Below are 15,839 nucleotides of genomic sequence, written 5' to 3' on the forward strand. Positions count from 1 at the left end.
ACTTTGAATATTCAAGGCCCATCACTCTAATATTTTCAGCGCAAAAGATAATCCATTTGTCCAGAGTCCTTACCAGAAAGGAAGGAGGCACAATGCCATCCTAAATGGAAAGATGAACAATGGTCTTCATAAATTAATCCAGTGCCTCCCTACTGATCTTTACCATCTCAAAAGAGGACAGATGGAAACTCATCCTTTACACACATAGGTTTTCCCTGTACTTCCAGATCTTCATGAGTGACATTAGCCAGAACTTGAAGGGAACACCATGTTCTCATAATATGGAAGCTTAGCCCAGAACTAACTCATAATGTTTACAAAGGATACACAGAGTTCCTTACAACAAAAATGCAATCCAAACGATCTGTTTTGCCAGAAGGGGTAGAATTCAACAACCACATGTAGGCATCTCCAAGGGGTTGCCCCTGAATTAATCATCCAGTGTGCCTTTTTAGTCAATGGAAAGACATAATCACTTCTAGGACACCATCTCATCCTAAAGTAGATGTCTAGAACAGGGCAGAGGAATCTAATGCTCAGGGTGCCTATTTCTCTTTCCTCACAGAACAGGAAACTGGTAGGACCAGCACAGATGTGGGTTTCTGTATTAAAAAAACATGTGAAATTGGCCAAGAAAAATCCCACATTATACAAGACCCCAGATGATTCACGTTACCCACTACCCTCAGTGTTGTCCTAGTCTAGGCTTTGCAAATGCTGAGGTGGAGATAAAGAGAAACTTCAAGTACAACATAAGTCTTCAGCAGTTCTTTATGTGACTCATAGTCCCACAGAGCATCTGTAACATCTACTGACTGGAGTTCTACCATTGTCCTTTCTGCAGATCTTCTAACCATAGAGTGGTTCCATAAAAACCCACAAACTAGAACTTAAAACTTACAGTAAAAGAGGAGAAGGTATGTATAAGGTTACACACATGAGCAGGCCAATAAACTGAGTGCTGGTGTCCTTTACAGTTGCCTAAGAATGTGTTCATGGCATTATCTTAGTAGTCAGACCACCAAGTTCTTAGTTATAGATGTAGTGATATACCCCCCCCCCCCAATAAATAGTTATTAAGACATCTGTTAAAACTGCAGAGTCCCAGTCCTACCTTATGCCCTTTTTCTATATTAAAACTTCTCCAGGCAGCCAGCTACAGAAGGAGAAAGCACCCGCCTTAACAGACCAGCATATCTTTAGTTCACGGGCACATACTTCCACCTTCCTAGCATCCTAAGGTGTTACTGAAGCAAAGGTGGTAGTGCACTGCAGTAACAGACTCCAAGAAGATCATGTTACAAATACAAAAATAGGCAGTCTCCCTAAATTAAACACTGACCCCTGCACACCACCTTACTCAACATTTTCTAGCTGTTACTTCTATCTCCTCCCTTCAAATTTCCTGTACCCTGTAACAAGACACCTTGTCTAAAATGCACTGCAGTCCCATAAGAATCTCACAGGAGCTTCTGGAGGCACAGCAGGTTTGTAATTCAGATGCTACATATTCAGGTTAACATAAGGTGTATATGGCCTTATATTAGACTTCAGTTTTTTTCAGTCTTGGCCAGTTGCTCCATTTTCTGGCATGGATGCTTTGACCCATCTGGTAAACCCATCGGTGTCTGTCCTGCTGACAGTTAATAGAGCATGGACTCTGGACGGAGGCAGTTGAGTCTTAGGGCAGTAACAGTAAATTGACCAAGGAAGCAGAACTTCTGAAGGCAGGGCATCCAACAGAGTTTTTTGGGGGTGGGTGCAATGAAGAAAGGATGTTTTGCTTTTGTTATCTAAAACAGAACTATCAAATTTTCTAATTTTCTTCAATTGGTCAATTATTACAGATTGCAAATGACAAACCTCAAATAACACAAAGGTTTCTTAAAGATAGTTACTAAAAGTTCTTTGGGCAAGTACAATGAGCCCAGACAGAATACATTTAAGTATGTAGTTAACATTTTGGTATTGGATGCAATCTGTGAAAGCCTTTATCTGTAATATGATGATATCCTAAGATCGTAATGTTAGAACCAATGTAATTGAAAACAATGTCTTTGCTTCCTTTAATGACAAGAAGGCCTGCCCCACAAAATTGTTTGTACAAGTAGGATGTACTCAATCACATCACTACAGTTCAGGTTTGCACTATTTTGATGAGGACTTTGAACTAGTATTTTGAGTTTGTTCCTTGATGTCATCAAAATACTTATCAGTCTTACTTTTGTTAAGATGTTGCTGTTCAGTTGCAATACTTCAGCAGGTGTTACTTATTTTTGTCTCAGGCTCTGAATGTTTAGTGTCATTTTCAATGGGGTTTGTTTGATCAAGCACCCATTAGTAGTTTTTGGAAATCTTAGCAACTATGTCAATTCTGTTTTCATGCTGATGAAAGGCTGGATTTCTTTTTCATTTCTATGGATCAATTCTTATAGAAGTTTTCTATCTTCCTGCTGGTTTTATGCTGGATGCTACTTAAACAGGACATTTAAATCTTGTTATGAAAAATGGAAGTGCTTTCGAGACACAAAAGTTAGAGGTTATTTTTATTAAAGCATGAATTTGTTTCAGAAGGGACTTGCAAATGTATCACTTACAGTGGTAGGCCTGTATTTCCTTCTTTCTAAGTGCAGCATCTAGATCCTCAAATACAAGGGGAGTATAAACAAGGTAAAAGGAAACCACAGATCAGTGAATGATTCATTCTATGATCCAACCCATTTCATGGTGAAAGTCTTCCAGTGATAACGCTTTTCACATCCCCAGGTCTTCTTTAACACGTGTTACAAATCTTCAGAATGCCCCTAACTTGGGAAATAAGCAAACACCTTCAGTAGTAAAACTGGCCAACACAATACACAAGTATTTAAAAATGGAGAAATTCCAGGTTCCCCAGCCAGGACTTGAACCTGTGACCTCCTGGCCCAGAAGTGTGAAAGCACTCTTTTGAGCCAATGATATCACTTTAAGTGCTACAGACTGAAGACTTGTCAAATGAATCATTTATTCAGTTCAGTCAGCTTTAAATTTTTCTTGGTAAATGTTCCTGAAAACAGAGAAAGGCTTCCAGGTTTCTGTGTGGGTGTGTGCATGTGTGCGAGGACACATGAGCATATACCACCTCCACTAAGAACTGTAAGCTTGCATGCTTGTCTGACATAATAAAGATTCAATATGCTTTTATTTTTTTTAACTATCTATGTTCCAATCTATAAGGATGATCTGGAGTATTTGGGATCAAAGTATGCCTCATAGTTTCAGTTAAAGTAGATACTTTCCAATGCATATTAAACTTCACAGAAAAATTATCTTATGTCTGGAGGGAGAAAGATTTTTATGATCCAGCATAATGCTCTTCAGCTTTGACTGAGGGTCATCCAAGTGACGTTTAGCATGTTATCCATCAGGAACCTTCATGTCATTTTTTAAAATGAATTTCTCAAGTTTCTTCATAGAGCTGGTTGGGATCTGCACGCCACTGTTGTCACAGGATTGCTGCTCCATGATCCTGTGGTCCTTATGATGAAAATCCATCTAATTTCAAGCCTAAATATGTTCAGACTGAACTTGTTCTGATTTTTTCTTCACATCAGTGCTGTTGTCTAAAAGCTTGTGGGAATCCTCCATGATTGTGCTGTAGCGAAGAGTCTTACCATTTGCAGCCATTGTTCTGCATCTAGGTTTGGCTTTTTTCATCTTCCCTTGTAAGACAGGTTCTCATTGCCTGACTATCTTGGTAGTCCTCTGTTCCTTTTCAGATTTATCCTGCTTTAAACATAACTAGCTAGAAATCTCCAGAAGCAAGTCTCATACCTATCTGAACTCTCTCTACCAGCAACAGCTTTCCTTCCTTCTCTCAGGATTGCATGCTTGCATGACACAGATGGGTCACTGTCACCATGTGATGAACTTTGTACAAAGAAAAACTCCTTTATTCTGCTCTGTCTTTCCACCTGAGGAGCTCCAGGTCATAGCAACAATTCTTGCTATTAGCTATTGCCCTGTATTTTTTTTACTACTACATTTCATTCCATTGCAATTGTTATTTTAGCAGGTGTGGTAATTCAATACCTGGGAATGTCCTCCTCTAAGATTTTTTCTGACAAAGACATTTCAGGCATTTCCATATCTTAGAAATCAAGCTGCTGTCATGCCCTGTTTTTCTTCTTCAGTCTCCCTCTGGGGTAAGCATCAGCCAGCTGTTACTCCAGCCAACATCATCAAAATCAAGCGCTTTTTTCAGTTGCTGCACTTCCAAAGCAAACTCAAACAAGTAAAGATATATAAGAACAGGTTCAGGGACCTTGCAAGTAAATTATAAAAACATAAAACCCAAGCAGACACAAACAACCACATTAATGCTTCACTGAGCTTCTCTATGTAGTTTTAACTCCAGGGTTCTTGCTACAAGTAAAACATGCACTGCTTTAGCCACAACTTTATGGTTAGGGTAACACAGGCCCGAGTAAAAATCCAGGTATGATCAGAATAAAATGCTTTACTAATGTAGCATGGTATTCCTACGGGGAAAACCATATTACTGAAAGACACATTTGTAGTAAGAAAGCTACATCCAAAATAGGCCTTGGAATAGTTTATATGGGGGAAGAAGTTAGTATGGTACCAGACTGTGTATACCAGGGCTGACATATCTCAGGCACAGCATAACATATACCTATGCTGCTTCCACTGGTCTCTTCTCCAGTCCCCAGTCCCCAGAAATAAGTCTGTGTGTCAATGACAACATTTCTCTCTATATCCATTTAGCTTTTGTAGTCACCACAAGAAGAAGCTTCTACCTGAAATATTTTGGAACAAGATTTTAAAAATACTACTGTCAGTCAGCTTTCTTTAACATTGTTATATTCCCTGGAAATTCTTCAGTCCTTATTGGTACTCTAATTCCCTTATTTATCTTAAATTGCTCACCTGTACATTTCATAATATCTGAGCATATAGCCACATAATAACAACTCATTCTTTGGTAGGTTTAGTTATTCTAAACCACAACTTACCAAATACTTATCAAGCAAACGCATCTAATTGCACCCAGCCTGGCAGAATATCACACTGAAAAATGCATCTGAATGTATAATACCAGCAACAAAGATCCAAAACAATTATGTAATCTGTTGAGTATCATGTATGTGTGCACATGAACTGCATCTCTATTTTCAGAGATTATTTTTAATTTCTCAGTCATGTTAAGGAATTCTACTACCCTTAAAATGCCCTCCTGTTTCCACCAAGGTACTAAATTGCTAATCACTGATAGTTCCACCTGAAGGAAACGGGTCTTGTAAGTGCCAAAAAATAAAAGCAGCTATATTTTCAAAATCTAGACTGTAATGATTTCCCCTTAATTAATGAGAAAAATTTCCATTAGTTCTGGAAGGGTTAGGTTTTTTTGTTCTTTCTTATGTTATTAGCCCAAATATAAATGCAAGGGATTAAACTGATTAAGTATTTCAGATTTCATTCCAAGAATCGACAGGTACATTTCCTTACCTGACTCTTTCATAGGACACAGTGCGCACTGCATGCCCCAGGCTTCACCGTATAGGCAACAGCACTCAGTATATGTAGTCTGTTTTCCAACCAGAGGTCGACTACAAACAAAATCATCACTTAGATGCTGCCAGCAAAGATCCTGGTAGACCTCAGTTTCTTCAGTTTGTTCTGATGGAGAAGACAGTATTAGGTCATCACAGCACAGTTACTTAAAATAATGCAGAATATTCTAAACTTAGATTAGAAAAATAACCTAGCTTTACAGACTTTGCTGAATACAAATTTAAGCTTAGAAGTCATGACCATTTTAAAGTGCCTGAGGTGGGTCATCTCTTGAGTGTTCAGCTTTGCAAAAATCTTAAAAGGTTCTGATTTGACACTATTAGGCCAATTTGAAAGCACATTGGGTTGGGCACCCAAGAAATAAAACTTCCTGGATCAGTAGTCATTGCTGAACACTTAACACTGACTCAGCTCTGCTCTCATGGAAGTTAACAGAGCTTGACAAAAAAACAGTGTTAGGACAGAGGTGAATATTTGGGGAACTCCATCCACAGAATGAATCTTTAAAAGTTGTTATTTTGCTTTTCTTATATTGCCGTCAATGGCATCTGAAAGAACTTTTACAGCTAGGGCAGAGCTGAACAAAAATTTTACATGGGCTCAACAGGAGACTGGACAAATACTTGGAAGAGAGTCCCATTAACTGAACAGCCAAACTACATCAGGCTCAGGAAATCCCCTGAGCTGAAAATAGCTGGAGGCTGGGAGAGTGCTGGGGAGTGTAAGGAGAAGTATTGTTTATCTGCTCTTCTGGTCCCGAATCATCCACTTACAGCTATTGTTAGAGACAGAATACTGCTGTGACCTACTGCCACATTCTTATGAACATTGACAAAACATGCAGTTTTGTCAAAGCTGGAATATTTCAGTTCTGACAAAGATCTCAATAGGAACAATTCCTAGTCCTAGCAATCTCTGATCACTGCTGATCGGAGGGCGAGGAACTGTAAACTTAATCTTCCACTTGGAATGTAAAAACCTCAGCACAATTGTTTTGTAAAGACATCTGCAAGGTTTTGATTTTGTTCCAACATAGAGTGAAAAATAAGTGCTGTCACAAACCAAGGTCCTGTTTTGTCTGTGCGTATCTATTTACTGCATTTCTACATGATGCACTGGTGCATGGGTGAATATAGAATTGAAACCTAGCTCAAGAGTAAAATAATGAGTTCTGAAAGTGCAAAGGTGATCGGCATTTAGATACCTATACTAAGAACTTGCCAGAACACACAATGAAGAGCAGCAGTGGGTCTCGGCAACCAACTCCAAATTCTACTGGCAGCAAAGGAACCAGCCTGCCCCCTCCTCCTCTGTGTTAGGGAGGACACTGCTAGTAGTGATACAAGGCTTGAGCGCTTTGTGCTGGGTGAGAAGGTCATTGCTGTGTCAGCCTCAATGTTGCGTGATGGAAGGCCCTTGCATTCTCTTCACATCCTAGATGAAACCAAAGGACAATCCTGCTCTTGGTTTGTTTAACTGAAGATTGAACAATAGAAATGCTGTGGTCCTTTCACAGTTTCATGCAAGAGGATGACCACATTACTCCTCAAAAGTATCAGTCTTATGATTTGGACTGACCACAGCAGGCGTTCAGTCTGTATTCCCATTTGCTTTCACAGAAGCATCTTAGGAAAATGCATTACAAGTTGCAGGGACTAGAGGTCTGAATTTATGGCTAAACAGTGCCAATATTAATCAATCCCATTGTAACATTTCTTCCAAAGATATGCGTGGCATAGAGAAAGCTGTGCAGACTGCATAATGCTCTCAATTTCTGAGACATTTCTAAGAATCTCATAATATCTAACACTTTTTCTGAAATCAGTCTACTGAAATTAAAAGAACATGCAAAACCCTTACTTTAACAGTGATGCTGCATCCCACAGCTTGAAAATGTGAGATTGATGTACCCTCAGTATTAATCAATTGAAAGCACAGATACAATTTTAGCTATTTCCTCCTATATCCTGTTATTCCTGTTTTCATTCCTTGCTTTGTTAGAAGCAGTCACTCACTCCAAACTGAATCTCCAGCATTAGCCCACAGCCAAATCCCAGCCTTAGTGAGACAGCAAGCAGGCTGTGCCTCATTACCTACAAGGCTGGACAAGGCAGATGCAGAGCTGGTGAACTGGGGGGCTGAAGACTCCCCAGCCCAAGCCTAATCTCATTAAGACTTCCAGCAATCTCCTGTCTGCATTGGCAAAGTGGAACCCTACATCACGATGCCTTCTGGATCAACAGATGATGGTCCAAGCACTGCCTTCCCAAATCCTCCAGAAGAGCAGGGTCATCCAACCATGACCCAGTCTAAGTTTACTGGGGTCTGTAGCCATGTCAGCACCACCTCATAGAGGTGTACTCACTTCAGTAATATGTATAATGGATCATACCACTTGAATCTGCTGGTCTGATGCATCGCTTTTCTGTTGCGTCCAGAACCATTGGGTGTGTACAGAAACAGTTGTACGATCCTTCTGTGTTAATGCACTGGCCATCAATACAGCTGTTTGGGTCCTGACATTCATCCGTGTCTTTAAAATGGAAGGAAATGTATCAGGAAGAGCCAGCACAAAGCAGTTGAATTGTGTTAATCCATATTTATATTTTCCTATATTAGGAGCAGATTTCCCTGCATGCCTTCTGTTAATTACCACAAATACCAACTGCTGGCAGCAAAATCCTGCCTGTGCCTATGCAGAAGGACAGACAGATCAGCAAGATGCTGACCGCTAATCCTCAAGTACTAGGGAGCATCTGGATGAGGAGGCTTGCTGGGGGGGGGCGGTTGGAGTGCCAGGCATACCCTGCACCCAGCACAGCTGCAGGTGCTTCCCATGTTCCTATCTCTTTAGGACAGTACCAGCAGGCATTAGAGGTGGGCATACTCTGAGATTTTTCATGAGCTGAACAGGAGAAGGGATCGCTTTATCTAGCCACAGTAGTTCTATTCCTTACTTTGTCTTGGAGAGGAAAAGCAGAAATTTAGCTCAAAGGGAAGAGCAGGCCATTTTACTTCAAATAAATTACATTAAATCAGCAAAACCCCCACCCTTTGTAAAGAACAATCATAGAATCCCAAGGTGAAAGGCTCTCTTATTGTGGCTGCAGAAATTACTTCCTTTCATTATGCTATTCTGCACATTATACATGGTTTTCTGCTTACAAAGCAAAAGCCAGGGTCATGGGTATGAGTAATTTTCAGCTGAATACCAGAACCAAAGGAGTACAAGGTTGTGCAGACTAACATGGGGTTATCAATGACCTGAACTGTAATTTCACATTGCATATTAACTCCTTGTGGAAAATATCTGTCCTTGAAAAAAAATAAATCTGCGTTAACTTGATTTATTATAGTAAAACCAGCACACTTACCAAATGAAAGGTGAGCTTCAGCATACAGGCTTTCACTGCTTACCCCATGTACAAAGAACAGAAGGCTAAATTGTACCTTGGCAGAATGAAGTAGCAGTGTGCATCTAGGGAGGGAGCCACCTCCAATCACTTTGTGCTGCCTGCATAAAGACTGGTACCAGCTCTAAACTATGCACTCAAAGGAGCACAAGGGGCTGTTTTGGAGATGCAAACTCCTGGGAGCAATTTGCTGAAAAAGGAAGCAAATAAAGCAAACCCTGCTCTACATGCCATAGCCATGTCAGCCAGAATCGCTGCCCAGCCAAGCAGAAGGGAAGGGAACTGACCCAATGCCTCTTAAAAAGCTGCTACAGGAGTTCAGAGGCCCAGTGTTCCTCCCCTTGCTGGGAATACCGCAGTTCTGATGGGAATCCTGCCATATAAGTGTGCTTGTTTTGCCCATCTGCATACCATTATAATGACAAGACCACTTTAAATAAACTTACCAAAGCACTGGAGCTTAACAGGATCATAGTATGTGCCTTGTTTGCAGTAGCACTCGTAACCTGGCTGTGTATTCAAACAGAAGCCATTTTTACAGATTTCTTGTCCAAAGAGTTGGCATTCATCAGCATCTGGGAAGAAAACATTAAAGGTTGTGTTACCATAATTATTGTGAGGCCACGCAGGGGAGGAAGATGGAATAAAGCCTATACACTTCTCTGTTCAAACAAACTTCACTTTAAACAGAGGGCCCCAAGAGCACAGATATCCACAGGAAAAAAAAACTGGTGTGGAAGAGGCTACAGTGTGCTCATAGCCAGAATGGGAAGGGGAATACTGGTGGACCATGACTTTCCCTTTCCCTTGTCAGAATAAGTCCTATGGCACACAGAGACTGGAAGAATCTGCAGCTCCCCTTTCTTTCCTTTGGTATCACATTGCTCTCAGCTCCAAGCAAAACAGATGAAGAATATGGCCTGTATTTTCCAGTATAATTTACTTTATCCAAGGGATTCCCACCATGGATCTAATTTAATCACACCATCTAATTACAAAACTAACTAAGCAGTTATGCTTATGGGTGGACTTTGTGATTGCTTTGCTCTCTCCATACAGTTTGGTGACTCTGCTGTGCATGGTAGGGAATCTTCATATCCGCACTGCTTGTGACTTTTTTTCAAAGCTATATACACAGTTTCTGTGGAGACTTCCTACTATGCAGGAACAATTGTGTCTGTTGCTAAATATAAGGCTGTAACTACTATAGACCTAGTGACAGCTGACAAAGAGAATCTACCACACTTTCAAATGAGGCTAAATGTTTTCAGGGAGGTTTCATGGAAAGTATATGCTAGCTCATATATAGCTTTTCACAGTTGTACATATTTTTTCCTAGGCTTGTATTTATGTATTTGTTACTGTTGGAATTCCCTTCACTTCTTTTTTCCAACCTACTTTTCATTTGCTAGACCTACCTAGAATAGTCTGTTAAAGCTAGGCTGGTATTAAAAATGACAATAAAAAGCACAATGTAAAGTAGGTGATTCTCTCAATACCAACTGTCTTAATCCACTGTCTTCTATAGATTTACTCCCCATTTACTCTGGGGCAACACAGATTTTAGCCAAAAGCTGTCATTTCCAGCTGTACAGCACTTTCAAAGGTGAATTATTCAAAAGCTTACTTTATCCAGAAGAACTGAAAGTGCTATAAAGCTATTTTTACAGCCACTCTTCCAGCCACTAAGTGGCTTCAAACATTAAATATTTTAAGTTTGACTGTTTAGCAGCAAGAACAATGCAAAGATTAGTAAGAAATGTCATGTACACCTCTGTCTTTTTCCTATGGAATGTGGATTTGCATCTGGGGAAAAATGGGAAAGCCTGGGAGGAGAGTCAAAGAAGGCTAGCTGAGTATATTCACTTCTGACAGATAATTCCAATTGAGAAAATAGGAGTTGCTCCTACAAGCAGAAGCTTGTGGACAAAAGCAACAGGAACATATGAGTTAATGTAACAGTGTGATGGGTTGACCCTGGCTGGACGCCAGGTGCCCACCAAAGCCGTTCTATCACTCCCGCATCCTCAGCTGGACAGGGGAGAGAAAAATATAACAAAAAGCTTGCGGGTCGAGATAAGGACAGGAGAGATCATTCACTAATTACCATCACGGGCAAAACAGACTCAGCTCAGGGAAAATTAGCTCACTTTTTATTACAAATCAGCCAGAGTAAGGTAAATGAGAAATAAAACGAAATCTCAGAACACCTTCCCTCCACCCCTCCCTTCTTCCCGGGCACAACTTCACTCCCGGATTTCTCCACCAAGCCCCCCCAGCGGCACAAGGGGGACAGGGATGGGGTTTACGGTCATCACATGTTATTTTCTGCCGCTTCACCTCCTCAGGGCGAGGGCTCATCACACTCTTCCCCTGCTCCAACGTGGGGTCCCCCCCACGGGAGACAGTCCTCCACGAACTTTCTCCAACGTGGGCCATTCCCACGGGCTGCAGTTCTTCACGAACTGCTCCAGCATGGGTCCATGGGTCCTTTCCACGGTGTGCAGTCCTTCAGGCACAGACTGCTCCAGCGTGGGTCCCCCACGGGGTCACAAGCCCTGCCAGAAAACCTGCTCCGTGGGCTCCTCTCTCCACAGATCCGCAGGTCCTGCCAGGAACCTGCTCCAGCGCAGGGTTCCCACGGGGTCACAGCCTCCTTCAGGAACCCACCTGCTCCGGCGTGGGGTCCTCCACGGGCTGCAGGTGGATATCTGCCCCACCATGGACCTCCCTGGACTGCAGGGGGACAGCCTGCCTCACCAGGGTCTTCACCACGGGCTGCAGGGGAATCTTCGCTCCAGCGCCTGGAGCATCTCCTCCCCCTCCTTCTGCACTGACCTTGGTGTCCGCAGGCTTGTTTCTCTTACATGTTCTCACTCCTCTCTCCCGGGGCTGTTTTCCGTGTCCCAACTTTTTTTCCTTCTTAAAAATGTTATCACAGAGGCGTTACCACTATCACTGTTTGGCTCGGCCTTGGCCGGCGGCGGGTCCGTCTTAGAGCCAGCTGGTATAGGCTCGCTCTCTCTCGAACACAGGGGAAGCTTCCAGCAGCTTCTTACAGGAGCCACCCCTGTAACCCCCCCCGCTACTAAAAGTACTTATTTATTGTTTGTCCTGTGTGCCATTCCTAAGGTTATTACAAAATACACTTACTGAAAACAGAAAAAGTCCTAGTATGGCAAAGATTTGTGGAAGATATTTCCAGATTAAGTATTTCCACACTTCAATATTTATGGCAGCTAGAGATATTATCAACCCTGAGGTAGCACAACAGAAACAATGCAGATTTTCTCTGAGACACATTTGGACATACTATACACACTGCATATCCCAAATCAACATTGCAAAGATAAACAACACATTTAAACAATCCCTGAACAAAAATACTCTCAGGACATATTAGGTCCTTTAAGATGAGCTCTGTGACAGTACTGACTTGTCTTGATGTAAATTGTCAGTCTGTCCAACACTGGTCCCTGCTACCATCGGTCTGAGATCTGGATTCATCCCATGGCACTTTGTTCTTTACTCCAAGTTGGTGGACAAAGCAACACCTCCAGAGAGTGGAGGTCTTACACCCACATTAGTTTGAACAAATCTGGGTATTAGTGCCTTATAACCTTTAGTATCTTTTCCATGTCCCATGCACTTTACATGTGCAAAGAAACACCTGCTGAGGGTAACACAAAAAAATATTAGTAGAACAGAGAACTGAACTCAGCCATGGTCTACTCACTAACTCGACAGGAAAACCGACCTAGTAGTATCCTACTCAGTGAGGAAGGATAGTTCGAGAAAGGTACACATAACAATCGTTGGGAAAAAAATCCAAAATCTTTCAAGTCCCACCAATTTTTGTCATCTGTCAGAATCAGGTCTGACAGATTAGTGATTTAGCTAGAAGCAACTCTGACAGATGCTTATTTATCAAGCATGTGATACTATGCCTCTATTAAGGTCTTTAAAAAAAAGTAAATTTTACTGCATTTTTATGTGATACAAACACACAGTACTTTCTACCTTTAGTTCTTGATTTATAAAACGGCAATTCCAATAGGAACAAATATATAAAATGTGTGCTTTTCTAAAGATCCTGTAGCTGCTATGTAACCCAAAGATAATATGTTGACTTCATTTTAGCTAACACAAATACAGTCTGTTTATGCCAAGGAAAATGAATCTCACAAATTATTAATATTGATGGCTACTTCTTAAACTTGAAAAGGAATTTTGCTGATGTCACTCTTCCTTTAGTGATGCCAACTCCCTCCTGCCCACACCCACCAACTCCTATCACTCATAGTTCTGTACAGTCTTTTGTTCAATAATTATTCCATGAAGTTCTGTAATGAAAATATCATTGCTGAATTCTCTTCAGTTTTTATATTCATTCTCACTTGTAGGGTCTAATGTTTAACAGAACTTTTCTTCTCTCTCCCAACACCCCATACATTTATTTACAAATCTAAGGTGGCTTTGTATTTCATATGTAAATGAGTATTTGAGGTTTGTGGTCTCAGCACCTACTGCCATAGTATATAGCACTTAGTATAAATTAAAACAGAATATTACAGAGACTGTATAATTGACATTCTTAACAATCTGTCAAATGATGATTTTCAGTAATGTTTCATATCACAAGCTGGTTTTGTCACCTAATAAAATTTGAATTGGTCTGTTTACATTGCTGGCTCACACTTCTAGTCAATCAACTACCACAACTTCTGAAATAATTAAACTTAATACAAAGTCAGTACTGACCTTTGTAATTCTGAGCAAGAAGCCCATAAGATGATTCTCCAGAGGGAATGAAACCTTTTCCTTCAGGACACAAATCAGTAAATTCAGCTAGGAGAGAGAGAAAACAAAAAATTTTGCCGTTAAGAAAAAGTTACTCGCATACATATGTTACATATTTGTTTCAGGGTATTTTGAGAAATCTGAGGTGATATTTTGCCTTATTCACATCTATCAGGCAATCATGCACACCTTTAGCTGAATGGGGGATACTACAGCCTGACTTTCCCCTGCTCTCAGTTTGCAGACCTAGCTTTGCAAAACCTAGCTAGGGTACCCACAGCATCACAGGGCTCCATGCAAACTACTTTCTCTTGCTCCTTGGCAGGAGAATGTACTCCTTGCTGGGTTTCATGGTGCAGTGCAGTTATAACAATACCAGTAGCCAAATTATCTTAATTAAAGCTAGCATGGGCCTCTCTGAGCTATACTGCAAGCTGCAATCTAGTCATACCCCAACTGAGATACAATCCCCTGTCCACATTCTTCAGACCTTATACAGGCAAAACACTAATTGACTGCAACAGGAGAACATGGTGTGGATTACAGAGCGAAATTATTTGAAGTGTCTTGGAGACTATACAGAATCAAATAAACCCATCCAAGCAGAGATGCTCTTTTTGTAGCACATTTCATTTCAGTTTCACTGATTCTAAAGTATAGTTAACACAGGAATTAAAGATGATGATACATTTGTGTGAAAAATAATCTTTAGTATTTCATCTTGAAAAGTTTACACATGTTCTCTCTTACGTGATTTTTTCCAGCTGGATTCTGAATTTCAGCCATCACTGTTTATGTTTCAAGTACTGTTTTCAATATTTGTGACAAATATCATATGGCTATTTTTTTCTAATTTGATATTTAGAGGTTAAACAATGGTCTGCAGACAACATGATTAACTGAATTGTTCAGTAAGTAGCAAAATGTAATATTAATGTCATAATATATATCAGTAACTCCTAGTGCTGTAGAAATATTACAAAGAATAGCTGCAGGCTCAAAAACGCTGTAATGCTTATCTTTGTTTTCCAGCTTGTGGGAAAACTCTAATGTGTTACCATAGCATCTGGAAAAAGCTTCTGTGAGAATCCATCTTTGTTTAAAATCAGTTGGAGATAATGCTGTTCAGTAACAGGCTGTTTTTATCCTTAGGGTAACTGCAGTGAAGCCAATGGATTTACACCAGGTATGAATTATTCCTATTAATTTTTCCTCCATGGAAGTCTCCCATGATTAAGTCATGACTAAATACTACAGAATATGGGATTTAATGGGCAAGCCTTCTCTGAAGGCAAAGCATGCTACTGTTAACATAAACACAATGCTTCAAAAGTTTGCAAAGGGACAGAAGGCCTCCTCTTACCAGTTCCAAAGACAGGGCATGGGAAGATTTCACAGTTATCACCCCAGCCAGCACCCAAGGTACAGCAGCATTCTTGTTTGGTTACATTGGATGTAAGCACATTGTCACAGAAATTAGCATCATTCAGATTGTAGTAGCACTCCTTCTTTCCATCTTCATATTGATCAGCCTCTATTGGTAATTCTAAAGGTGAAAGGAAAACAAACCACGTAAGATGACATGTGAAATGAATCAGTTTTACAGGAGAATCAGAAGTGCCACAGTACCCTCAGTTTCACCACAATGAAGAGCAGCATTGTCAAGCAGGGAAGAAAATGGTTACATACAAATCTTGGTTTAACTTTTTTGTTCTTAGGAAGAATGATGGAAGTTGATAACCTTCCTTTGACTTTTTCAGATCTGTTCTACAGCTTGGCCACAAAGGGATTCTTCACATTTGCGCTTCTTTCGTTTTTAAGCAATGCATGAACTACCTGCTCTCATGCTCTGCTATCTAACTACCATGCCCAACTACTGACATAGTGCTTTTCATGTATGAATCTGGAAGCTCTTCACAAAGGTGAGTGAACATTACAACCTCATTTTACAGATAAAGGAGCTAAGGTACAAACTGAAAAGGCCCGATTTTCAAAAGAATGAACATTTCCAGCCCCTTTTAATTTCACTGGAAAAGAAGCATCTTCCACACT

At 40.6% G+C, this 15,839-nt stretch overlaps 1 protein-coding gene across 2 annotated transcripts in view; it reads right to left on the minus strand.

Moving 5' to 3' along the window:
* The window catches only part of LTBP1 (latent transforming growth factor beta binding protein 1), a 204,793-nt gene that overhangs the window by 11,447 nt on the left and 177,507 nt on the right, over nucleotides 1-15,839 (minus strand). For both annotated transcript variants that reach the window (XM_010581212.1, XM_010581211.1), the window contains 5 exons: nucleotides 15,151-15,333; nucleotides 13,749-13,835; nucleotides 9,434-9,562; nucleotides 7,967-8,107; nucleotides 5,509-5,679 (listed from right to left, as the gene is read on the minus strand). In XM_010581212.1, the coding sequence (XP_010579514.1) occupies nucleotides 5,509-5,679; nucleotides 7,967-8,107; nucleotides 9,434-9,562; nucleotides 13,749-13,835; nucleotides 15,151-15,333 (711 nt within the window). The remainder of the gene's footprint in view (nucleotides 1-5,508; nucleotides 5,680-7,966; nucleotides 8,108-9,433; nucleotides 9,563-13,748; nucleotides 13,836-15,150; nucleotides 15,334-15,839) is intronic.

This window comes from Haliaeetus leucocephalus, unplaced genomic scaffold (genome assembly GCF_000737465.1).
Source record: "Haliaeetus leucocephalus isolate CR32 unplaced genomic scaffold, Haliaeetus_leucocephalus-4.0 Scaffold752, whole genome shotgun sequence".
NCBI lineage: Eukaryota > Metazoa > Chordata > Aves > Accipitriformes > Accipitridae > Haliaeetus > Haliaeetus leucocephalus.